At 39.6% G+C, this 27,302-nt stretch overlaps 1 protein-coding gene and 1 long non-coding RNA gene across 10 annotated transcripts in view; one reads left to right on the forward strand and one right to left on the reverse strand.

Moving 5' to 3' along the window:
• The window catches only part of CACNB2 (calcium voltage-gated channel auxiliary subunit beta 2), a 374,475-nt gene that overhangs the window by 222,066 nt on the left and 125,107 nt on the right, over positions 1-27,302 (reverse strand). Inside the window, exon 1 of one of the 8 annotated variants that reach the window (XM_072825628.1) lies at positions 232-787. The exons of the other annotated variants lie outside the window; for them this stretch is intronic. Coding sequence (XP_072681729.1) covers positions 232-312 — 81 coding nt within the window. The 5' untranslated portion in view covers positions 313-787. Of the gene's footprint in view, positions 1-231; positions 788-27,302 lie in introns of those variants that run through there. 8 annotated transcript variants of the gene reach the window in all.
• On the forward strand, positions 719-23,049 carry LOC140633299 (uncharacterized). 2 transcript variants are annotated; one of them, XR_012030925.1, is made up of 4 exons: positions 719-1,000; positions 10,891-11,036; positions 14,837-14,992; positions 17,950-23,049. It is a non-coding gene; the product is annotated as an uncharacterized lncRNA (long non-coding RNA). The 2 variants fall into 2 exon arrangements; XR_012030924.1 differs by lacking the exon at positions 17,950-23,049 and having other exon boundaries at positions 721-1,000; positions 14,837-15,744.

The following is a 27,302-nucleotide window of genomic DNA, read 5'->3' on the forward strand; positions in this document are numbered from 1 at the left end:
GAATTCATATGTCTTATAGCTCATATTTTAGCAAGCACACCACCAGGCTTTTGCCAAAGAATCTCTAACACTAATACAGACATTTCTATGCTTTTCTCAGGCAAATCCTTTCTGCAAGTCTCCCCAACACTTCTATCATGAAACCACTAGATGTCTTTAAGCTCTCCAATTATGTGTTTCTGCTTGAAAAAAAAATTTTTTTTAAGAGGTATAAAATCATTATCTACTTACCCAGGAGACATTTTTACCCTTAGGTGTTTTTAGCATGGCAACCAGCAGTACTGCGGTGGCCAACAACAGTTTCACCAACATGGAAAATCCACTGGAGTATATTCCAAATGTCTTTGTTACCCAAATGCAAAAAGTGCCCTGGTTTGCCAGACACAGCTGTCATAAGTAACAATGAAGATCACCTTCAGATAACCCATTTTTCTTCTCAGCACTGAGCATGTGAACACACACATAACAGATCACTACTTCAACCACTCCGTCTATGGAGGCAGAAGCTGCAACATGTGTGTCTTCTCTTCTCTAGATCCGCAGAATCCAGAGTGGAGTCTTCCCTTCAAAAAGAAAACTTGAATCCATGTGCAAACATGTCCAAAATCCCAGGGGAATTCCTCCCTCGGCTGCTAAAGTGCAAGTCCCAGTTGCTCCCCAAGCTTTAATGAAAAGCTCGCTGGCGGGAGCTCACAATCACTTAGGAAGAGGAATGGTGAAAGCAAAGCACTTAGGAGACCTTGCAGGTTAGCAGCTGGTGGCAACCATTTTAGGAGGCGCCTGGCTCCAGGGCTGCCCAGAGGATCAAGAGAAAGCAGAGCTCAGTTTCAATAAATAATACATAGTCTCAGGTACAATGTGTACCTGTAAGTACCTTCTGCGCAGCCTCACGTAGGTGTGCTCTCTCCGCGGTCTCCCAGACTCACAGTGCACCTGTTGTTGATGAGACTGCTCCGTGAAAAGGCTGGTCTCCTAACAACCAGGGACATTTGTTTATAAGGTAAGAAAAATAGAAGCCCCAGAGGGGAGCAATTTAGGAGGCCCAGAAGGAAGAGCAGGGCTGGAAATCAGTGTTGGCTCTCCTCCCTTTGTTTCTGTGTCCTTGTGTCCCTTTTCTTTTACCTCCTGTCAATCTAGATTAACTAAGCAGATCCAGGCTAAATTTTGCTACTATCAGTAGTGATTAGTGTGAGTTGATGAAATCGGATTATACAGGCGGACCTCTGCCTTCCCCCTCAGCAAGCAACACCACGCGATTGGAACAACTCCATGCTGTTGTCCTTCTTGTCATCAGACAGAAGCCTTCTGGAAGGTTCTGCAGGAGGGAATCTGCTAGCAAGGGGAATCCAGCACAGATACAAATAGAGGGGGAGCAAACCATTTCTTTCAAATTCTAATGCTCTCTCAGATTGAAAGTTAGATCCCTAGAAAAGAAATGCGTAGCATTTTTCCATTGCATCAAAATTTTTTTCCCTGGCTGGGTGACCACGTTGACCAAGAGACTGAGGTCATGGGAGACTACAAAAGGGGTTGGGAATCGGAAGCCACTTTTCCTGAGCATTTACTACACGCCCAGCATGACGTAAGGGAATTTACATATACTCAGGTCCAAGCAATCCTGGAAGTAGGTATTAATATCAACACCTTAAAGATGAAGAATTAAGATTTAGAGATATTCAATACCTTTCAATGAAGACTTACTGAGCCAAAGCCATGCTTTCTAGACTCCTCTCTCTCTGAAATCATATGACATCTGGATTTTTTTTCCTTGGGTTGTTTCCAATCTCAAAGAATACATATATATAAATATATATATATTTATATGTATATGTATATATATTTATAAATATATATATAAAAGACCAGATGTTTCCCTTAAGTGTCTGATAATTCTGTGAAATTATGGTTCCTACTTATTTTGAAAATAATAATTTTCCACAGCTCCTCAGAAGAAATACAGTTGTCCCTTGAACAACATGGTTTTAAACTGATGAAGTTCACTTACAGATGGATTTTTAAAAATTTTTGTCTATTTGAGAGCACGAGAGAGCACAAGCAGGAGGAGGGCCAGAAGGAGAGGGAGAAGCAGGCTCCCGGCTTAGAGCAGGGAGCCGGATGCAGGGCTCCATCCCAGGACTCCGGGATCATGACCTGAGCTGAAGGCAGACACTTAACTGATTGAGCCACCCAGGCACCTAATATATGTGGATTTATTTTAGTAAACACGGTATAGTCCTATAAATGCCATTTCTCTTCCTTATGATTTTCTTAATATTTTCTTTTCTCTCACTTGCTTTATTATAAGAATACAGTCTCTAATATATTGAACATACAAAATACATGCTAGCTGATTATGTTACTTCGAAAGCCTGTACATGATTAGCATTTAAGTTTTGGGGGAGTCAAAAGTTACATGTGGATTTCCGACTGTATGGATGGTTGGCTCCCCTAACCCTCATGTTGTTCAAAGGTCAACTGTATTTTGAATTGCATTTTTGTGAAGTATAAAGCAGCTAAGATGGGACAACAGTTAGCCACATAAATACCAGTGCTATAGACAAGGGGCCTAAATGACTGATGACTTTGTGCTATCCACTCAACAGATACAGTTTATAATAATAGCCAACATTTATTAAAATGTTCTATGTGGTAAATATTTTCCCATTTTTATCTTACTTAATCAAAGCAACAACAACCTAGTGAAATTGATCTCTAATGATTTTGGATGATTTTTGTATAGGCAGTATTAATCAATATTGAATTCTTTTAAAAAAGATTTTATTTATTTATTCATGAGAGACACAGAGAAAGAGGCAGAGACACAGGCAGAGGGAGAAGCAGGCTCCCTGTGGGAAGCCCTATACAGGACTTGATCCCAGGACCCCAGGATCATGATCTGAGCCACTCACGTGCCTCCAATATTGAATTTAAGAAAAACCCAATACTACATTTAAAATTACAAATGTGACCTGAATTTTCAACCAATTCAAAAATCAGAAAATTTTTTTTAGATACACATGAAAGTAGAGATAAAAAGGGATTTTTAAAATAAAAAAAAATCCTTTGAGTATCCTTTGAGTCTGTGTATGAGTAAATCTCATATGCCTCATTATGCTATAAACCCCTTAAGGACATGGCCCTCGTCTAGCATATTTTTTTTCTCTTCTGGGAATACCGTAGTCACGGTTGCTCAATAACCATTGTTGACTAACCAGGTACAGTTCCATTATGAATTTTAAAATGGTGCTTTGAACATAATTTTCTGTTAAAATTTTCTGCAGTGTAATACTGTTGAAAAATAGATGAAGTAATTTGGAACCTGACATTTTGACTAACACATGAATCCCAGCGATCACTTCGATTTGTATTTTTATACTTCAAGTTTTCTAAAAATCATGAAGAGATATCCAGCACAAGTTTAAAGCTCTAGAAGAGAGTTGTATAAAAAGAAGACCATGTAAGTCCAAGTCATATTTAATCTCAGATCCTTCTAGAAATAATTGGTTTCAGAGTACCACTAAACCTTTGTTCTTTTGCATAATAATGGTCTGCTCTTTTTATCACTTTAATTATGTCCCCCCACAAAAGCTATGTTTAACTTTTAACCCCCAGTAGTACTTTATTTGGAAATGTGACTTTATTTGGAAACAAGGTCTTTACAGAGGTAATCGAGTTAAAAGGGGATCATTAGGTTGGGCCGGAATCCAGTATGGCTGGTGTCCTTACAAGAAGGGGAAATTGTGAACCTAGAGACAGACATGCACAGAAGGAAGAAGACGGCCATGTGACCGGAAGGCTGCATCTGTCAGCCAAGGAACAAAAGCCAAGGATTGCCATTGACCACCGGAAGCTAGAAGAGGCAAAGAAGGATTCTCTCCTAGAGCTATCAAAGTGAGCATGGCCCTGCTAATAATATATCAATTTTGGGCTCCATGGGATCCCTGGGTGGCGCAGCGGTTTAGCGCCTGCCTTTGGCCCAGGGAGCGATCCTGGAGACCCAGGATCAAATCCCACGTCAGGCTCCCGGTGCATGGAGCCTGCTTCTCCCTCTGCCTGTGTCTCTGCCTCTCTCTCTCTCACTGTGTGCCTATCATAAATAAATAAAAAATTAAAAAAAAAATTTTGGGCTCCAGCCTCCAGGCTATAAGGCAATATATTTCTGTAGCTTTAAGCCACTCAGGTTAGGGTACTTACAGCAGGCCTACCAAACTCATACCGATGTCAATTCAATAATTCTTCCTTTCTTTTTCTTTTCAATGACTCTTTGGAGGATTCTAAACTTCTTTCCTTAGTTTTACTACAGCACCCAAAAGGTAAAAGCATCAGAATTTATTTTAAAAACTTGAGTTTTAAAATATGCCTAGATTATTGTATATATTTGACTTAAATTTTAAATTAATTCATGGACTCACTGCACATTTCACATATTAGACCTCTTAATGTGGGACTCTTGGAATCCAAGGAACCTATGAATAAAATCTAGGGAGTTCATGAACTTGAATGGAAAAAGACTGCATCTTATTTTCGATAACTTCTGATTGAAATTTAGCATTTCTCTCAGTTACAGATGTCAGCAATAGAAATCACACATATGTTCATCAGATAATAATTGTTTCAGGTATCTTGAAATATGTCCATCTTCTAGTTTATGATATACATGCTGAATCATTTAGAGGAAACCTGCAATTTGCTTTGCAATTTACATTGACATGCATAAAGACATTAGGATGGTTTGATGATGCATAGATGGATGGATAGATGTTTAGATGGACAGATGTGACACAGTATATTAAAAAAAAGAAAGTGTATCAAATGTTAATGGGAAAAATCTAGGGATGAGTTGGGTGTTCTAAGACTCAAGATTGTTAGTATTGTTATTTACTACACTAATAAAAAGTGTATTATATCACAGATTTGGCTTCTAACATATTTTGAAAACTATGTCATCATATGATCAGTTTCCTCTCTAATTCTACAAATTTTATATTATGCACTCAAAAATACTGTTCCAAGAAAAACTCCTTCGGGCTTTACCAGACTACGAAAGGATTCATGGCACAATAAATCTAAGAATTTCATCTATAAAGCTATCAGGAGAAAACTGATAAGCAGCAATATTATTCCACAAAATTATTTCAAAGGCTCGTTTTTATGGTAAGTAAAAAGTAAAAAAATTGAGTCTTTAAAATGTCATATAGCGACTGGGTACCAAAGTAAAACCTTACTGATATCTAAGAAATAACTGATTGATATCCCATGCCGCTTAACTACTGATCTGCAACAAATTGTCCCAAAGCTTAATGGCTTAAAACCATAATTTATTACATCTCATGGCTCTGTGGGTTCCCTGGGCTCAGCTGGGTAGTTTCCATTTGAGGACCCTGATGTGGTTATGGTCATATAGATGCTGGGGCTGAGTCATCTGGAGGCCTGACTACATTGGACACCCAAGATGCCACTCACATGGCTGGCAGTTATACAGGCTGTCAGCTGGGAGGTCAGCTGGGAGGTCAGCTGGGCCTGGTGACCACAGCACAACACATGACCTCTCCATGTGGTTGGAGCCCCTCTCAGTATGCCACCTACATTCTGAGAGACAGTATTCCAAGAGCAAGCAGTCCAAGAAACCCTGTGGGGAGCTGCAAAGATTCTTACCTAACCTTGAAAATCACACACCATTACTTCCACCATGCTCTACTTGTCAAAAGTGACTAATAGCACCAGAGGACCGGCCCAGATTCAGAGGGAATGAATACTATCTAAACGCATGAACACTAGGCATGCAGCTCATGATGAGGAGTGAGGGGCAACTGCAGAGACCCAGAGAGCTTTAAGTACCCAGGGCAACATGCAGCTTTGACTCCCTAGAGTCTGATGCCTACATCTGCCCTCTTGGTTGGTCTAACTTTCCAGTTATAATAAGAACAGCTGACCAGTGCTGCCACTCATGGAAAAGACTAGAACAGGTTCCCATCTTCTCAACCACCCCCAATCTCAGCCACAGCAACAGTTTACTCTGGGTCTTTAAGCCATGCCATGCAACATTCCACTCTGCCACAGAGCCTTAGATCCTGTAAACATCCACTCAGTCTAGCAGCAAACCCAGAAGAGTGGGGGAGTCTCTGTCCCTAGCATTGACTCCCAATGAATAGGAGACAGAATAGGACACACATGCTCCTGACTGCTATCCTCAGAGTGGACAATTCTGGGAGGTTTTGGTACACTTTTCAGGAAACCTGGTCCACTCTAGCCCCCTTGCCCACAACCTTGATAACATTCTTTTATATTGGCTTTTTCAATCTCTGTCCCCCAGACATCACCAGCCCAATAAACTCCCTGCACTGAGTCCTTGTCTCAGGCTCTGCTTTTGGGAAAAAATGTCTACTATTATTAGATGCATCCACTCTGTTCAGTGGAGAGAATGGAGTTGCAAGTCCATGAGGTTCCAAATCTGTGTTTCTTTTGTGAATCCACTAAGTGAGCCCCTATTGAAAGAGGGCCTTGGGGATTATTGAGTAGCTAGAGTTTTCACATCTAGGCACTTTAGTTATCTCACTAACTAGACTGTGATCCCCTGGAGGATAAGTGCTTCCATTTTCAGCCTTATAGCTCACATTACAACTAAATAGCTGCCTGGTATTTAACAGGTGCTCAATTATGCATCCTGATGAAGTAAGTGGTTCTCCCTCTTGAAAGTATTACATCTTTAGGTCCTAACCTATTAAAATTGCAAGCAGTAGCTTCCCTGGTGTATCCTCTGTAGGCTATTTTGTCTAAGCAGTGCTTTATCCTAAACTCCAAGTACTCAACACCAATGAGTCTTTGTGTGTGTGTGTGTGTGTGTGTGTGTGTGTGTGTATACATCTACACCTACTGATCAGATACACTCTAGTAGAGATGGAGTAGGCATGGCAGAAAGGGCACATATTTGGAGTCAAATGGACCAAAATTGAACTCTGATGCCTCCATGTACAAAATATGGAAACTAGGGCAAGGGAATTAGCTTTGTTGGGCCTGTTTCCTCATCCACATAAAGACTCCAGTGACAACTAGCCCACAAGAGCTTTTGTGAACATTGTATGAAACCATGTATATAGCATGTAGATTGTAAAGCATGTAGTGGCTCAGTACCTGGGATCTCCCTGCTCCTGGATTCCTGCTTGGTCTTCATGAGGTGCTTATTGTGTGATCAATGTATGAGCCTGTGTGAGTCTCCAATTTCTCTTTTGTAAAGGAAGGATAATTAACTTTTATGTTTATGTAATATGGCCAGAGCCAAAATCAAATAAATCATGCATGTGAAAGTTACTTGAGATTTGCAAAAGTACTGATAGGTAGTGGAAGACGTGAAGATGAGGCTGCCATGCAGTGTTGTACGTTCTGTGCACTGCAAAAATGCCCTGGCCAAAGGCCAAGTTAGGAGTGAAATCAACAGAGGCTACATCTGCCCAACAGGGGTGGCATTTTTCTAATCTGTCCACTCAAAGACAGTCTTTTTTCTAATATGCACAGAATGGCCATGATGACTAGCAGAGACCTAAAATGTAATGAATAAAAGAGTAGACTCAGATTCAAATCCTGGTTCTGGCATTTACTAGCTGTCCAATTCTGGCCACAGTCCCTCTGTGTCTCAATTTGTTCCTCTAAAAAGAAAAGGATTTTATAGAGTTCCTAGTTTATAAGGTTTCAATGAGCCTTACAAAGCAATTAGAAGAGTGCCGAGCACATAGTATGGACTCAATAAATGCTCACTGTCAATGATTATTATTCTTATTCTCTAAATGTAACTCATAATCCAGATGAAGACGTGCCAATTGTGGAGAAATGACATGCAGTATTAATCATTCAAAATAGAATTTAGGTCTGCTCAAAACTAAACTGTGTGTACACATGCTTTCAAATGAGGGAGGCCAATTAGCAATGTATAAATTTGTTTTTCTTAATTTTTGATGAATATAATGGATAAATTGATGGCCTACTGAAAAATACAGTTAATAAAAACTTAGCTCTGATGATTTGAAATGGCTGTCAGAATTTGTTCTCTTGAACAGGAAATTGTTTAGCTCAAGCCAGCGCTATTAGAAGCTGTGACTTTGAAGAGCTCTGTACTTAGTTTAGATCAATCCGAATATTTTTTTCTTCCAATTTTTACTCTCTTCTTTAAATTGAGGTCTGTCACTTTCAAATAAATACCTAACTATTACACAAGAATCTCAATTGCATTCATATTCCAGATATCAGGACAACATCACTTGGGAAGAAAACAAAATCCACCCAGAATTATTTATTTATTCGCCCAGCATATATTAAGCATATTTTTGTGCTAGGGACTATGCCTTTCCAATACAAATATTTCTAACAGATTTCCCAAAATTCTGTCAATAAGTCATGATACTTCCTATGACAATTTATCATCTTACGATAGGCTATCAACTAAATGCTGATCCTTGTTGGATTAACAATTCTTCAAGGGCAAGAACCACATTCATCATTTTAATATATACTACTATGACATATTATACACAAAAAAATGTTGGCTGAAGTGATAATATAAGTGTTTGCCAAGTGAACTTCAAAGATACATCCCAGTAGAGCACGCTGCAGTAATCTAACCCAGAGAGGACGAGGACATGGAAAAAGTCATAAAACAATGACTTCTTAAGCAAGGGTCTAACCACAGCATCCTGTCCCTTGGAGGGAGTCATTGACAATGACTTGTTACTGAATAATAGTCACAAAGCCATTTTCTGGTTCTTTCTTACTGAACATGGGGAGAGGAGAGGAGAGAGGGAAATGAGGGAGGTCATAGCAGCAGGGAGGGAGGGGCCTATCTGAACTTCTTCCAGAAAGAATAGAATGATGTGTGTGTGTGTGTGTGTGTGTGTGTGTGTGTTTTACCAGTTCTGGGACAGCTTTCAAAAACATAGCCAAAGACATTCAGATTTCATTAATTTGGCCAACCAGCTAAATTAAAATGTCCTTGATAAGAAAAGGGTGAAGATTTGCAAGTATCCTGAATTTTAACCAAAACTTACTAGAGATTAAAAAACAGACAACTATTTTTGGGGCGGGGGAGTGACTGACCCAAAACATGTTAGGAAAAGCAGAATGACTATCTTTGGTCATCTTAGCCATTTTCTAGCTCTAACACCCTTGGGACACATACAATTTTGGTCTAAATAAATAATATTTTATGAGTAAAAATAGGAAAAATTAGAATCACTATATTTATATTCCATTGTCTTTCTGTCTCTCAATGGCCCCCATCGCTGAGATTCTCATCCTTTTATCACCTCATCTGGAGAATACAGGACAGTGTGGTCCCTGAGCTTCTTCATTGGAGTCCAACTGCCTAAGATGCCAAGGGTCTTCCTTCCATGTCCCTACTCACATCCATGTAGATTTATGATCACAAATATGTTGGCTTCTTATTTCTCACCACATCAAATCTCAATACAAATCCTGTACTTCTTTGGTTGTAATGCATGTATAGCCTTTGTGTGATTAGCCTTAAATTCTGACTATATAGTAACAATACTACTAGGAGTAGTCATTTCCTGGGGTGCTGGGTGGCTCAGTTAAAGGTCTGACTCTTGATTTTGGTTCAGGTCATGATCTCAGGGTCAGAAGATTGGGTGGGGCTCCATGCTCAGTAGGGAGTTTGCATCTCCCTCTTCCTCTGCCCATTCCCTAGCTCGCAGGCACTGGTTCTTTCTCTCTCTATCCCATAAATCAATCAATCAATCAATCAATCAATCAATCTTTAAAAACAAAGGAGTAGGGTGCCTGTGTGGCTCAGTTGATAAGTGTCTGCCTTCAGTTCAGGTCAGGATCCCAGGATCCCAAGGTCCTGGGATCGAGTTGGGCTCCCTGCTTAGCGGGGCGTCTGCTTCTCCCTCTCCCCACTGCTGGTGCTGGCTCTCTCTCTCTCTCAAATAAAAAAGTAAAATCTTAAAAAAATAAAAATAAATAAAAACAAAGTAGTAGTCATTTCCTTCTAATGAGATATACTAGCACACAAAATTTTATGTCATTGAGAAAAGATCCATTTCTGGATGGTATGAAGGCTACTCATTTAAATCTAAGATCTGACCTGAGATTTACAGGCAAATAGCCACATTATAACTGGTTGCAGGAAACTGGTTCCCAGAGAAGCTCCCATAGATTAATCTGCCTAAGTGAGGATAACAGTTTGAGAATTCAAAAGCAGTCTGCTGTTTTAAAAATGAAAGATATTGTTTTATTCTAGGCACATACTATAAGTTCCTGGAGGGAAGGGACTATTTGACTCATCGTTATGTCCCTCTAGAATAAGAGAGTATCTAAAATGTGCCAGGCACCAAATACTTACTGAATTAATGAATAAACCTAAACATCAAGCTAAGAATCAAATATGTTTCCCTTTAAAGAATATGAGAAATCATTCTTGTTTTATGAAGCTGTGTGTCTACCCTTCACCTCTACCTTACACTGATGTGTCCTGTATATATATTATTTGAGTCTATGCTCACATTTGGTATTCACTCGTCTCCTCTGGTGAATGTGATTTTTCCTTTCTTTATTGGAGTCTGGACCACTTGGTTCAAAAGGACAGAGATCGGGGATCCCTGGATGGCTCAGCAGTTTAGCGCCTGCCTTCGGCCCAGGGCGCAATCCTGAGGTCCTGGGATCGAGTCCCACGTCGGGCTCCCTGCATGGAGCCTGCTTCTCCCTCTGCCTTGTCTCTGCCTCTCTCTCTCTATGTCTATCATGAATAAATAAATAAATAAATAAATAAATAAATAAATAAATAAATAAAATAAAATAAAATAAAATAAAATAAAATAAAATAAAATAAATAAATAAATCCCTCAAGTGGCAGGGCCTTATTTTAAAGATACGCATTTGCAGGACCTCTGAAAAAGTGAATAATCGGACTTCAGAAAGACCAGGACCTGTTTTAGATCTCCACTCTGCTGCTGTGCCATCAACAGAACCTGCCCTCCTGAGCACTGTCTTCAGGGGCCATGCTATTTCCTGCACTCCCAGCCACTTGGGTGAGTCTCACCTTTTCTGACATATACACAGCTTCTGCTTCCTTGCATATTTTTACTCAAATTTTGGGCCTCCTGTGACTCCCTGTGACTCGACCCCTCATCCATGACCAGTTTTTGGCTCCTGCTTCTGGAGCTAAATGATTCTGTGAATCCCTCATTTAAATTCCTGAGTCAAAGCGCTTCCCCCGATCGAACACATTTTGGCTGCCTGGAGGGATGCAGGGCAGTGGAGTCTGTGTAACCCACGTAGGGCTGCCCTTTGCAGTAGGATGCGTTCGGCAATTTCACGTAACACAAGGCTACAGGCTGGCAAGGACATGACTGGCATTTCTAATAAGGTTGGCATAATTATTCATTTCTTTTTATTACTGCTTCTATCAATTTCACTCTTTGTTTCTAAAGTTAATTTATCATGAAACTGAGATCACTTTGCTTTTCAACCAAAGTTTGCAGCAGTTCTAATCTCTTAGACTATGTGAAGCTGAAAACAACGCATGGTACATTGATATTCTGAGTGGATTGATTAGTTATTATTTAAAACTGCTATAAGGTATATTTTAATTCTTTCATGGCAACTTATGAAAGGCTGGGAAAGAATGAAGAAAAGTTGGATAATGAGTTCTTATTTAATCTAAACAAAGTTTCAGCATTCTGGTTGCAATGAAGTCACAGAGTTTGAAACCAGAGAAATAGGTTCACATTACTAATAAAAACTGAAGGTGAAGATTTACTCTGAAATTCAAATCTTGAGCTTAGTTAGACTACACGGTAATTTAGAAGTCATACAGTAAAAACATTTAGTGTATTAGTGTGAGCTTTACAAAAAGCAGAACCATTATTTAAAATAAACTTTAAAAACCATTCTTTTTTTTTAAGATTTTATTTATTTATTCATGAGACACACAGAGAGAGAGACAGAGACAGAGACATAGGCAGAAGTAGGCTCCCCACAAGGAGCCCAATGTGGGACTCGATCCCAGGACCCTGGTATCACGCCCTGAGCTGAAGGCACTCAACCACTGAGCCACCCAGGTGTCCCTTAAAAACCATTCTTGCATGAAGAATAAGAATGGACTTTATTTTCCCCTAAAAACCATTCTTTCATGAAGAATAAGAATGGACTTTATTTTCTTCATGTGCCAATTCATTTAAAATGAGAATAATTCTGGGTGTATACCCTTTCATCAGATCCTAGAAGCTGATCTTCAAAAATTCATGTGTCTAGGGGCACCGGGGCAGTTCAGTCAGTTAAGCCTCTGACTCTGGATTTTGACTCAGATCATGATCTCAGGTCTTGAGATCAAGCTCAGTAGGAAAATCTGCTTCTCACTCTGCTTCTTCTCCTCCCTACCCCCTATGCCATGAGTGCTCTCTCTCTCTCTTTCTCTGAAATAAATAAATAAATCTTTTAAAAAAATACATGTGTCTGCAGTCTCTTGCATCTGTTTATTAGGAGGCTAAGTTTTCCCCTGTATGAAGAAGTACTAGCATTAACAAGATAATATTGGGGAAATGAATTCTGATAGCTCGTACTAAGGATAGCATATCAGTACTTATATCAGACCCACTGGAGATCTAGCAGTTAACTAAAGCCTACAGTCTGAAATCTAATCATAGATGAAACTGTAAAGCTCCAAGTGATTGCCATTTTCTCCAGAGAGTAATGGAGCAGAGTTGTCAGAGAGAAATCCTCACTGCCTTAACAACTTTAAAAAATGCCATAGAGAAGTGCATGTCTCATCAAAGGTTTAAGAAGGTAAACAAGGAACATCCAATCAACTGAGAAAAAAAGTCAGATTGTCATCTCATTTTTCATGGAGCTGTAGAGTGAAAAGAACCCAAATCAGTGTCTTTTAAGAGTATTCTTTAACCTGATTGTACTGTCAATCATAGTTCAAGAGTCAAGCTCAATGAAAGAAACAGTGCAATAAGGACTCATATAGGGAATAAACGAAAAATCAGAAAAGTACTTTCTAGCAGTGATGGCTTTTCCCTTTGAAGTCGGGATTCATTTCAAAACTTAAAGTGCTCTTTGGTCTGTAGAAATAAGAATTCTATTATTTTAAACAGTAATGAGCACACTATAATTATGGTTCAGAAATGAAAATCTATGAAATTGATTGTTTCAAGAGGGGTTGAGCAAGTTTTAAAAATGAATAAATTTTTAAAACCAGAAGAATTTAACTAAAGTAGAGGTCTGCAACTGCATGAAAAAAAAATACACAGATTTCTCCTTTGTGACCCCAAAGGAAGAGAAGATGGGATGAGCAGAAGCTCTGATGTCTCCTCCCTTCCCACTAGACAAAAATGAACAGTCAAACCCTGCCAAGAGCCCTTAAATATAAGATTACAAGTTCTAGGGTCTGTATTGCTTTACTCAAATTTGAGGGATTCGCGTTTGGGAGCTCGTTCAAGAAACTTTCTGAAGCAATTAAAAATCACTTTTTTAAAAAAAAAGGATTTTACTTATTTATTCACGAGAGACACAGAGAGCAGCAGAGACACAGGCAGAGGGAGAAGCAGGCTCCCTACCGGGAGCCTGATGTGGGACTCGATCCCAGGACCCTGGGATCATGACCTGAGCGGAGGCAGATGTTCAACCGCTGAGCCACCCAGGCGCCCCTAATTAAAACACTTTTAAAGGCATTTTCAGTGCTCCTTCAGGGGAAAAAAAAGGTACTGAGGTGCTGATATATATATATATATATATATATTTAAGATTTTATTTATTTTTTCATGAGAGGCACAGAGAGAGAGAGAGAGAGGCAGAGACACAGGCAGAGGGAGAAGCAGGCTCCATGCATGGAGCCCGACGTGGGACTCGATCCCGAGTCTCCAGGATCACACCCTGGGCTAAAGGCAGCGCTAAACCGCTGGACCACCGGGGCTGCCCGAGTGCTGATATTTTGAAACAAGTTTGTAAAATCTCTTCCTTATCCTTTTCTACTTTAGGTGCCTTCTTTCCCTTCGCTATTTTTCTGGAACTGAAATTTAGTTCATTAAAATAAGGAGACAAGTCAATTTATTTCCGCCAAATTAATCTTGCTGTAAGGAAAGCTGCCAATAGATTTTACCAGTGTGGCCTATCACATGCCATCACACATGGGATATCCTATTTCTTTCTGTGGCATCCACAATGATTTAATGGTTAGAGGTTAGTTAAGACTGCCAAGGAGTAGAACTTTCTAGAAATATGTAATCCACAGTGCATCTTTCATGCTAGACATTTATCAGGACTGTGTCTGCTCCAACCCATGGTTCCCAGAAGGTCAGTGTTGCTCAAGGAGAAATAAATGGTATGAATTAAATCTGGTAACAAAAGTCATACCTTGCAAGGAGTAAAAGAATATATGATATTTTACTTGAGCTTTTCTTGATAGACTCTTCGTAGTGTTCCTTAGCTGATTCTATAGACTTCAGTTACAATTCAATATTATAATTCAGCAGGTTGCCAATAGTTACAGAACATCTGAATAAAATCTTTACTGTCATTATTAATTACTCAAATCGACTCAAAAATTAAGTCTTTGTTCTCATCAAGTTTTTACCAGGCATAATTCTACTGGAAAGGCAATTCTGGATTTTTCCTACAAACTTCATCTTCCATAATCCGCATTTATGTAACCAAGGAACCTCAGCCCTGCTAAGCTTAAAGATGCTAATGCTTCACTTCCTAAGCTTTAACCATGCGAGAGCATGGCTCATTTAAAAATTCCTATCATTATGTTCTATGTCTGTGCAAAGATCATCTGTAATTTCTGCTGTACAGGACCTATTACTTTTTTTTTTTTTTTTCCTAGAAACAACGCTTGGTGTTTCCTTTGGGAAATTCTTCTCCTCCATTGTCAGTCAAGTAGTCCTCCCCTCTCCTGGTCTGAAGAAGATCAGGCTGTTCCACTCAGATCCTTTCTCTGAAGAATTCGAACCTTGACTAACCTGACACAAGTTGACTTGAGGTGAGCTGCCTCGCCTTAGAAGGACAATGAGGAGCCTGGCCACAATTCCTGCCACCCAGATTCTCACAATTCCTGACACTCCCAGCCTGACTTTCATATTTCCTTTGATTCTCTGAGATCTCTCCAAGCTACAGTGTGCACAAAAAATCACGGAGAGGTTATGGAAAATTAAATGATGAAGATCCATCCCTGAGATGCAGATTCTATGGATCTGGCATTGTTCCCAGGGATGGGCACTTCTTTTCACAAACACTCCTAAAAATTCTCATGCTAGTGACCCAATGAACACACTGAGAAACACTGCCATAAATAACCCATGAATTCCATGTGTTAAATTAGAAAGAGGGGATTTCTACTGTGTACTCCCAAATTATCTTATCCACCCTTTATAAATCTTTGCAAAGTGATGACTGATGAGAGGTATGTACCTTGGGGAGAGAGGGTAACAGAGATTTCAGATCTTTCAAGTGGACTTTTTTTTTAACTTCCCCTTGCCCTCCACCCTGTTCTGTTCTCCTTCAGCCACATGCCCTGGAAATTGAGTGTGTCCCAACAATTTATGTTGAAAAAAAGGTTGCAACATATGCAATGAAACATATGCAATGATGTTTCATAGTCTAATATCTACCCCAAGGAGCAAGCTAATTTTCCCAATAATGAAATGACCAAAGAGAACTCAATGACTCCTGTCGGGAAGCTTCATAGCCCCCTAAACCCCCTAAAATGGTGAGAGACAAGAAATACATAAACTCCAACACACCCAGTGCCTTAGTCACAGCGCTGAGAGAAGCCACTTTGCCCCCAACTCCCTTTCTTCTGTGTTGCTGTTTGGAAATCAGAGTGGGTTATATAAATTATTTATTCCTTTGGTGATGGGGAGGAGAACAGTAATATGCTCATCACAAAAGTGCAAGGGGAAAAGAAAGCCCAGTAAACAATAAATGGAGCCACTTCTGATGATTCAAACAGAAGAGAATTGGCTGTTATCTCAATGTAATACCAAGAAAGAGAACAAACAGAGGAGTCTGGCTCAATGGGAAGCAGATCTATTCAGCAGAAAGGTCATCTGGCAATAGAAGGCCTCTAAGCCAACACCACAAAAGGCTGCATCAGAGCAGTGCTACCTGCCTGAGCTCCGATGGGGGGAGGTGGGGAGGAATGACACATCTAAAATAGGAGCCGCTTGTTTAATATGGGAAAGATGGGGCAGCTTTTAATACACATGGCTGTTAAAGCCTTTATTTCAAGGTCTCAAAAGACTAATCCGGTGGTGTTTTCATTTTTAAATGGCTGCGATTAAAGATACTTTAAAAAAACATTTACCTATTTTGTAACCACTGTTTTAAAATTAAATTAGTTTATGGATTTTGGTTAATTTCATTATTTAAATCAAGCTCTGCACTCAGAGCAGGTCCTTGCCATGGGTAAATAGCTGGTTCTTGTTTACATATCCCTAAAAGAAATGAACAGAATATAATCTAAACAAGGAAAAGAGGCCTAAAGTGTAAATAATTACATAGTTTCAAATTCTAGCAACAAAATTTATCTTCTACTTTATAAATACTGAAAAGACCAAGGAATTTAACTGTGTATCATCACAAAGCTGTGTGTGTTTGCACACACATATACCCATGTACATAATGAATTTATATAAATATAAAAAATTTGCATGTTATAATGACCAATAGGAACCAAAAATAAAAATTTAATCATATTTGCCCAGCACTATTTATTTACTCATTCAACAAATAGATCTTGATCATCTGCCACAGGCAAGATATTCTTGCTGGAAAATCAGGATACAATCATGAAAAGGGAACTTAAGTTCAAAGAGGCACAATTAGAGGAGTAATTATGATATGGTATAGTAAGTGCTGTTGCAGGAAAGAGCAAGGACACCTGCCCCACATTTGGGAACAGAGTCTACTGAGGAGCAGAGGCAACACAGAACACTGGGCACTGGGAACAATGACAGGCATTCAATGCCACTGCGACTTGAGTGGGACAGTGTATAGGGCTAGGGCCCTCGGGGCAAACAGAGCCTTATCAGGAAAGGCCTGATAAGGCTGCTGATAATAATAATACATGCTGATCAGACTATACTTACATATTCAGGGTTGCCTGGGTGGCTCAGTTGGTTAAGCGTCTGCCTTTGGCTCAGGTCATGATCCTGGGGTCCTGGGATTGCGCCCTACATCCAGGAGCCTGCTCAGTGGGGAATCTGCTTCTCCCTCTTCCTCTGCTGCTCCCCCTGTTTGTGCTCTCTCTCTCTCAAATAAATAAATAAAAATCTTAAAAAAAAAAAACCCGACTATTCTTACATTTTCAGAAAATAGGAATTCACTGGGGGTTTTGGGCAAGGAAATAACATGATTGCATTTGAGAAGAATCACAATGGCTATTACAATGTGCTGGAAAGGTTGTTCAAGAATTACAACTAAGACAGGAAGACCAGTCCGTAGGTTGCTGCAGTAATCTGGGAGGGGTGTACTAGGGTTGAGAGAGATGGGACAGAGGAGAGAAGATTCTAGAGCCCTTGAGGTATAAGTGATTGTATGTGATGGCTGATTGGGTCAGATAGTGAAGGGAAAATGATTCATTTCTGGCTTGGACAAACGGAAAGGATCCCAGTGCCTTCCAATCTGACTCATGAGGTCCAAGGAGATGCAGGTGTTGGCGGGAGAGTGGAAGGAGGCTCAGCGGTGAGTAGGAGCAGGGTGGAGACCATAGGGTCACTTTTGCACAGGTTGTGTTTGCAGGGCCTGTGGAGTTCCCAAATACAGATTCCTGGAGGCTGTTCGATGTTTATAAGGGGGTGAAATTTGAGGGGCGGGGGGAGGATCTCAGCGGGGCCTAGAGATTTAGTCACTCACCATCAGCATATACAAAGAAGAGTTTTCCTTCCATTGTTTTGGCCATTTCTTCATCAGTCTATTTTTAATTTTTTTTTTTTTTAGGTTTTCCTTCTTTTAAGCCTTTTCCAAATGCATATTGGTATTCATCAGCTTCTCTAAGAATTGAATACAGATGTATGACTGCCTGAAGGAATACCAATATAAATGAGGAAAGAAAGATATAGCAGGCGTGTGAGAAGGCATGGGAAGAGAAGAACGGAAACAGGTGCATGAGGTCTCATGAGGGCGAAGGTGTTTTGGAACAGTGGGACAGAACCATGGCCAATGCTCAAACTATCTGACCATACTGACTGGTGTGCTGCCTTAGTGAGGAAGACTCACTAGGTCAGCATCAACCAATGGAAATAGCTCTCAAGTGATCTACGTTCCTCTGCTTAGATCTCATATGTGCCTTCCTTCTGATCTTATTGGCTTAGGAAATGTGCCAACAATAAAGACATGTCAGAGTGCAAATAAATTTAATAAGATTTGACTACCCTTGTGTAACAGGTTCTCAGCATGCAATGGGAAAGACTCGACCCTGGTCCACAACTGAGTGCATCTACACATCCCATCCCATTCTTATTTCAAAATAATTCTGTGAGTACCTATGACAATTTCTTGGTGAACAGATTTCTCAATTTCTGCATGGTTTTCACTCGATGCATTTCAAGTGGAGTGTTTTCTGAAGAGCTAAAATATGTATTACATACATTAATTTATATTTTATAAGCCTTTCTGGAAGAAGGTGAAGGGTCAATTAATTTAAAGGTATTTATCTTGGGGCACCTGTGGCTCAGAGGGTTAAGCATCTGCCTTCCTCTTAGGTCATGATCTCAGGGTCCTGGAATGGAACCCGGAGTCAAGCTCTCTGCTCAGTGGGGAGTCTGCTTCTCCTTCTCCCTCTGCCCCTCCCCCTGCTTGTGCTCTCTCTCTCTCCGAAATAAACAAATGAGATCTTTAAAAAAATATTTATCTTATTATCTATTACAAAAATTGTGTGCTCACTACAAAATATCACATGATACAAAAAGTAAAATCCCACCTGTCTCTCTATAATCCTACTTCGGCGAGCTTGGCACACATTGGTATAGCCTTGCAGACCTCTTCTTATGCAGACGCTAATATAGATATAAATGCATGCAGAGTAAATGTGACCATACTCACATACATATACATTGCTCTCCGACTTTTTTTGTGTGTAACATACTTTCGGAACATAGACCTCCTTCCATGTCAGTTCTGTACAAGCCCAATTTCTTCTCTTTAATGCTCGTTTGGTATTCTCTGCTATAGGTGGTGGACCATTTGTTTTCTCCTATTGTTGGATACTCCAGTTAGCTCAAACATTTTAATATTCCAAAAGAGTATCATCCACCAGTAAGCCAGGCCCTCCTAAAGGCAGGGATGAAAGGGTTCACTTCCTCTCCGTACTTTGAGCTTTCAGGATAGCTGTGGGCAAGGAGCAGGTGCTAAGTAATCCCTTCATGAATGAACAGGTGGATGACGACTGCTGCAGCTCTCCATAACTAAACTTTACAAAACCTTTCTTTAAAACAGTGAATTCATTCTTCCGAAAGTGACAGCCCTTTCTCAGCAACTCTCTGATCACAGGAGAAGTGGTGCTCAGATGCAAAGGAAGGTAGAGATTACATTAACTAAGACAGTTCAGACTTAATTGAGTACTTGCTATGTGCCAATTATTTTCAGAGTTGAACACATGTAATGTTCACAGCAAACCTACCAGTAAGATTCCATCATTATTCTTCACTTAACAGAAAGGGAAATTGAGGTGCAGAGTGATGGACTGGCTTGCCCAAGGGTTTACAGTGCACAAATTTTAGGCCTCTGCTCCAGAGTCTGTCATTCACATATTAAATTGTCTCTTGGGGCCCCAAGGTAGTTCAGTTGGTTAAGTGTCTGACTCTTGATTTCAGCTCATGTCATGACCTCAGAGTGGTCAGATGGAGCCCCATGTAGGGCTCCACACTGGGCATGGAGTCTCCTTAGGATTCTCTCTCTCTCCCCCTTTCACCTATCCCTCTCTCTCTTCCTCTCTAAAAAAAAAAAAAAGGAATAACAATAATAAGAAAAATAAATTGCTTTTCCACACTCCATGTTCATTATGTCATTATTTGCAGTGGCCAGGATATCAGAACTACGTAATCATCCATCATCAGAGGACAGGATAAAGATGTGACACACATGCACACACACACATACACACACATACACTTACACAATGGAATAAAGAAGATGTGAGATACACACATATAATGGAATATCATTCAGCTATGAAAAAAAGAAGTCCTGCCACTTGTGACAACATAGATGGAATTTGAAAACATTATGCTAAGTGATCAAAGCCTGACAAAGACAGATACGTGGTATCACTTATATGTGGAAACGAAAAAAAAAAAAGAAAAAAGAAAAAAAAAAAGAAAGCCATAGAAAAATAAAGTAGAAAAGTGGTTGGCAGGAGCTGGGGAGTAGGGAAAATAGAAAGAGGTTGATCATAGGATACAAACTTTCAGCAGTAAGATAAATAAGGTCTGAGGACCTAATGTAGGACATGGTGACTACAGCCAATAACACTGTATTGTATAATTGAAATCTGTTAAGACGATGGAATTTAAATGCTCTCTCTCACACACATGCGATATATATGTAAGGTGATGGATGTGTTAATGAACTAGATGGGAGAAACCTTTTCACAATGTTGTATACATAGGTCAAATCATCATGATGTACGATTTAAATATCTTACAATTTTGTCAATTATACCTCAATAGAGCTGAAAAAAATGTGATCTTCCTAAAAATAAACAAACAAAAACAAATTGCCTCTCCAATAGGAAGGGAAAACAGTGAGTGACAAAACCAGAAATGTGCTAAGAAGGCTTTAAAGCAACTGGAGGCCCTGTGCCTCTGACATTTCATCAACAAGCTCATTCCCTATACCTACCCGGAGGATACAAACTGCTAACTTAATTTCATCTTCTCCCCTGTGCTCCTTCACATTCATAAGCATGTTCTTCTATCTCGTTTTCTATTAATAAGATGTCCTCGGGCACCTGGGTGGCTCAGTCAGTTAAGCACTTGGCTCTTGGTTTCGGCTCAAATCATGATCTCGGGGTTGTGAGATCAAGTAGGGCTCCCCACTCCACACGGAGTCTGCTTGAGATTCTCACCCTCTCTCTGCCCCTCCCCCCCTGCTCTCGTGCACACATGCGCTCACTAAAATAAGATCTTAAAAAAAAAAGATGTCCTGATGCACTGAAGCTTATAAATAAGGCAAAACTTAAAGCTCTAAAAAATTAAATCATCCAGTAGTATTTTTTATTGTGAAACACTTCAAACATTTGTGGTTGCCATTTCTGAAGCTGGGGTCTACTGCTCTGATGCAAATATATATCTACTGAAGGGTATTTTCACATCCCAGAGAGATGAACGTTAGTTTAAATTTTTTTTTTTTTAGGTTTAATGGCACCTTAAAAAATTTGAAGGGTCAAATTAAGGATTTTAAAATGGATGAAACTAAAAGCTATTAAAAACATGCAGTCCCAAACCCGAAAAGTCAGCAATCTCTTGAGAAAATACCTTTAAGAATAGGCTAGGGAAAATATATATAAATATGACTTTAGAAGACACACAGGTGTTAAGCACCAAATATTATTCTTCAAGAACATCTTAAATATGACAAGGACACCTAGGTGGCACAGACAGTTAAGCATCCGGCTCTGGCTTTGGCTCTGGTCATGATCTCAGGGTTGTGAGATTGAGTCCTGTGTCAGGCTCCCCGCTAAGTGTGGAGTCTGTTTAAGACTCTCTTCCTCTGCTCCTCTTCCCACCATGCTCTCTCTCTCAAATAAGTAAATAAATCTTAAAAAAAGGAACATCTTAAGACATAGTTGGAAAAGCTCCAAGTGATTTAAGGCATGTAAATATATATATACACATACACAAACATACATATATACATATATATACTATACATATGAATCTTATTCTTTTATGTGTGAAAGGACAGAATTGATGTCACCAAAAACTCTTTAAAATGTTATTTTCCATGAAAAACATATTTTTCCAAGGCATATTATAATAAATGCATACTTTGAACTTACTTTAACTAGTGAAGACAATTCTGATCAGTAGATCAAGTATACACTGTGAGAGAAAACTCTAAGTCAAAAAGCATATCACCTACAATGCTACTACCAAGAAATCTCATTAATAGGTACTTCAGCATTTCTTAAGTTCAATCATTGATTTTTATACTCCGAAGTACTACAAAATGTTAGCATTAAACAAATTTGATTTTAATCCCATTATTTAAACTTAGAAACATATCCCAAACAAGACACACAAAACACAGTATGTGGATAAGAATACATTTTACTTTAAATCTCAGGTTGGTCCCTACTGGATTCTGGTGGCAATAGTTTATTCCTCTCATTTGAAGTTTCTTGATCTAAAGGATAGTGAGATTGTCACTTGGCTTGCCTTGAAGGTTGCTTTAACATCAAATGAAATGATGGCCATAAAAGTATTTTGTAAACTCCATAAAATACTATATGATTATGCATCCGGTAATAGTAACAATCAGAATTTATCTAGAGTACTGAATTGCTCATAAATTATGTAATACCATTAATCCCTGAACAATATGGGGGTTGGGATACTGAACCACCCTCCCTCCCACAACGTAGTTGAAAATCCATGTTTAACTTCTGATTCCCCCCAAACCTAACTACTAATAGTCTTCTGTTGACTGGAAGCCTTACTGATAATTTAAGCAGTCGATTAACACATATTTTGTATGCTATAGGTATTATATATTGCATTATAACAATAAAGTAAGCTAAGAAAAGAAAATGTTATTGAGAAAGTCAACAGAAAACATATTCACAATACTGTATTCATTGAAAAAAATCTGTATTTATTGAAAGTGGACCCACTCAGTTCAAACCTGTGTCACTCAAGGGTCAAATATTTATACAAAAGTAACATCATTTGGTGATGTCACCCCACTGACGTGCTCTTAAAGTTCAGAAGTGATCATATACCAAGGACAGAGTGCTCTTAGAAGAGACTGGTAATAGACTAAGTCATTCTCCACCACTTAACCCATTTGTCAAAGCTTTTCAAGACCTTTAGTAACTAACCCAGGCAGTAAGCAGCCAGTTAAGAGCAGTTGCCCACCATGTTTTCCCTACCATCCCCTACCACCACTGCCTCATGATCTCATTTCACAGTGGCTCCAGTTTTGGAAAAAATAACTATTTATCAGGCAATATACCAGGTGCTGACAAAAATTTCAACACCCAAAATAACCCTACAAACTTTTTCTTTTTTCCCAATTATATAGATGGGTAAAGTGGGGGTCAGAAAGAAAAGAATCTCCAACTATCACAAAGTAAATAAATGACAATATCAAGAATCACACTCAGGTTAGCCTGAATCCACATTCTAATGGTGTCTATATATACCACTTTGCCTCCAATCATTTTGTTTTCTAATCACCAGTTGCTTTTCTTCCTCCTGTTTTGTTTTGTTTTTAAGATCATTTTTAAAAATAATCTCTGCACCCAGTGTGGGGCTCAAACCCACAACTAACTCCAAGATCAAGAGTTGCACACTCCACTCACTGAGCCAGCCAGGTGCTCTGCTGTTCTTTTCTGAACAAAAAAAGCTTCAAAAAACTAATACTCTCATAGAAAAAGAGGTAAGGACTTGAACAAATACCTCACGAAAGAGAATGTCCAAATGGTCAATAAATATATAAGAAGGTGCTTGATTTCATTAGTCATCAGAGAAATGCCAAGTAACACCATAATGGCATGCTTGTACACATTCACCAGGCTGGCTAAAATGTAAGAGATGGCACCAAGTTTTGGTGAGGCACTCTTAGCAGGAGTGCAAATTGATTGAACTACTCTGGGAAGTGGTTTACCAGTATCACCTTAGGCTGAATGTGTGTGTGTGTGTGTGTGTGTGTGTGTATTCACTCTATAACTTGGCAATTTCATCACTAGTTTCATATTCAATAGAAATGCATACATAATACGTAAATATCCACAAAATGGCATGTCACAAATGTTTATAGAAACAATATTTGGGGGATCCCTGGGTGGCTCATCAGTTGAGCATCTGCCATCAGTTCAGGTCGTGATCCCAGGGTCCAGGATTGAGTCCTGCATCGGGCTCCCAGCATGGAGCCTGCTTCTCCCTCTGCCTGTATCTCTCCCTCCCTCCCTCCCTCTCTTTCTCTCTATCATGAATAAATAAAAAATTAAAAAATCTTTAAAAGAAACAGTATTTATAAAAGCCCTAAACTGGAAACAACCTAATGCCTATCAACAGTCAGATGGATAATTAAATTATGGTACAGCTATGTGATGGAATGCTATACAGCAATGAGAATGAATGGGCTGGCGGCCACATGGATTAATCTCATAAATATAATAATGAACAGCACAAACTGAACAAAAACAGTATATATTGTGTAAGTCCATTTGTATATAATTCAGAAATAGGAACAACTAATCCATGATGTTAGAAGCCAGATTCGTAGATACCCAGGGTGGGGGGAGGTGGTCAGTTGGAGTAGAAGGGAGGATGAGGGTCTTGATATCGTTTGGTTTCTTGGTTTTAGTGCTGGTTACATGGGCTTGGTCACCCTGTGAGCTTTGGTCAAGATCGACACTTATGGGGCACGCCTGGGTGGCTTGGTCAGTTACATGTTTGACTTTTTTTTTTTTTTAAGATTTTATTTATTTATTCATGAGACACACACAAAGAGAGGCAGAGACACAGACAGAGGTAGAAGCAGGCTTCCTGCAGGGAGCCTGATGTGGGACTCGATCCCAGGACCCTGGAGTCATGACCTGAGCCAAAGGGAGATGCTCAACCACTGAGCTACCCGGGTGCCCCAAGCATCTGACTCTTGATTTTTGCTTGTCTTGACCTCAGGGTGGCTCAAGGTGAGATCAAGCCATGAATAGGACTAAGTGGAGAGTCTACTTGAGTTTCTCTCCCTCTGTCTCTCACTCTCTCTCTCAAAATAATAAATAAATCTTAAAAAAAAAGAAAAAAAAAGATCGATGCTTAAGATTTTTGCCCTCCTCTGTGGAGAAGCTGTACTTCAATAGCAAGTTTAGCGAAAAGAGTATCAATCTCTGCTCCCAATGCATGCAAATGTCAGTATTTTAGAAGTGTTTCAGAGGGGTGCACACAGGGCTTACTATGCTTATACATCCTTTTAAGCTATTTATTCAGCTGACAGGTTTTCATGTCATTCAATATGATAAAAAATAGCAAGACAGTTCAGATAAAAATAGGAATTTTTCCTGACAAATGAAGCGGGGTTCAAAAAGAATGATCATTTGGTGTAAACCAAATAACGAAGACTAGATCTTGAATTCACAGGCGAATGCCAAGGAGAGGCTTATGCGTTGAGTCTCATAGAGAAAGAAAGGGGCCACAGCCTGCAGGGCAGGTGCCACTCACAGAATATTTTTGAATATAGAGGCAGCGTGATGCAAATCGGGGGAGAGGCTCTAATAAAGGGGACAGCCGTGGAAGATAAAAACCTAGAAATGAGGAACTATGGCATATGTACATAACTTTATTCAAAACCCACGTAACTTTCATACTCTTCCTGAGACAACGTTAGAGTAGGAGGCATTCTTAAGGAAGCTGTCATCCTCAAAAAAAAAAAAAAAAAAAAAAGGATGGTAGAACTAGTGGAGGACTCACACACACACACACACACACACACACACACAGACAAAACACATCAATTTGTATGTTACAGCTAATAAATATATTTTTTATTTATACACACTTTAAATTCCCAAGTTTCAGGTAGAATTCAGTACTGGCCTGGTCTAAGCCATCATCCTCTGAAATGGACAATGACTGGAGAAAGGACACCAGGACAGTCCACCTAAAGGACATTTAATGGACAAGGCCCCAGCCACTGCTACTATATCCAGGTTTGGCCTGCCCTCTGCCCCGTTATGCCCCTGACCATTCAGTGGGCAGCTTCCAGACTCCACATGACATCTGCTTTATAGGCAAATGAGAGCTCACAGGCAGATATATTCGTAGAGGGTTCTGCTCCTTCCTCCAAGGAAATGAAATGTTTCAGATTTTATATGCCTCTAGCTTCGGGCCGGCTCTCTCTAAACAGCCAATGCTAAGAGGCTAAAGCAGCAGCAGGTGGGTTACAGGTTAGGGTTCCCAAGAGATATATGTTCTAAAAGAAAGGAAAATTCATTTCTAGCCACCAAAGTGTATATTTCGTTTATCTTTAAAATATTGTTGTGCTGTGTGTTTGTTTCATCATCCCTTAACCAAAATGCAGGGGGGAAAAAGTTTGAGAGAGAGCAATGATTCAAGTCTCCTAAACTTAAAGTTAATAGTCCAAAAAAATACCCATCAAGCTGTCTCTTCCATTTATTTACATGTTCAATGTCAGGAAAAGGACAAAAATAAGTAGGGCCAAGAGGATTACTTTGTTTGAGGCCTTATTTCAAAATTCCTCTATTCAAGAGGCCATATAACCACAGATTCCTTCTAATTCAGTATATAAGGGTAAACAAATACATAAAGCTAGGGAACTGTCAGCCTTCGTTATTCCATAAAAATAAGGGGTTTTAAATCTCAAATTACTTATCAGATTTTCTTTATGTGGATAATTTTAACACTTTAAAAACTTTCTAACACTTTCGCACCCCTCACCTCCTGCAAATCCTATTAAAAAGCAATTAATTTTTCTCTTGGGAAAAGAACCCACATCAATCTCTGCAGATGTCGTCTTTAATAATCCTTGCCGGCTATCTCAGTACTACATCTATCCTTACGTGTCAACTGTTGCATTCAAAAGACAAACAGCGCCGAATACATAACAATTACAAAACTCCTTAAAATTTCGGGGGGCTTCTTACATACGCTTCTCCCTATTTAACGAAGCTGAACATTACCTCTTACCACCTGATGGGAATAGAGCTCTCCCTCCCTCTCCCTCCAACTCCCAATCCTCAACTTTATTATTTAGATCCTATCAGATTTTGACCTTGTTAGTCCTGGCAGCATCACACAGGTCTTTTCCAGGGCCAATTTTCCAAGGTCACAGGTTTCTTTACGTTACACCCGGAAGGAGTGATTAGCTGCCTTTGTGGAATTTCCACGTGTTCTGCAGCCAGGAATCTCAAACCAGTGTCAGGCGTTTCAGCACTGCAGTTTGGCCAGCCTGCGTAAACCTCTCATCCTCTTTCACATCAGTCCCTGAAAATGAAGCAGCCACATGCACAAGGAGTAGCAAATAAAGCCAGCGCCTCCTGCGAGCTTGGCGGCTAGCGTGCTGCACGGCACATTTCAATTAGCATCCCATCACGTTAAGTAGTGATACTT

The sequence above is a fragment of the Canis lupus genome, chromosome 5 (assembly GCF_048164855.1).
Source record: "Canis lupus baileyi chromosome 5, mCanLup2.hap1, whole genome shotgun sequence".
Taxonomy (NCBI): domain Eukaryota; kingdom Metazoa; phylum Chordata; class Mammalia; order Carnivora; family Canidae; genus Canis; species Canis lupus.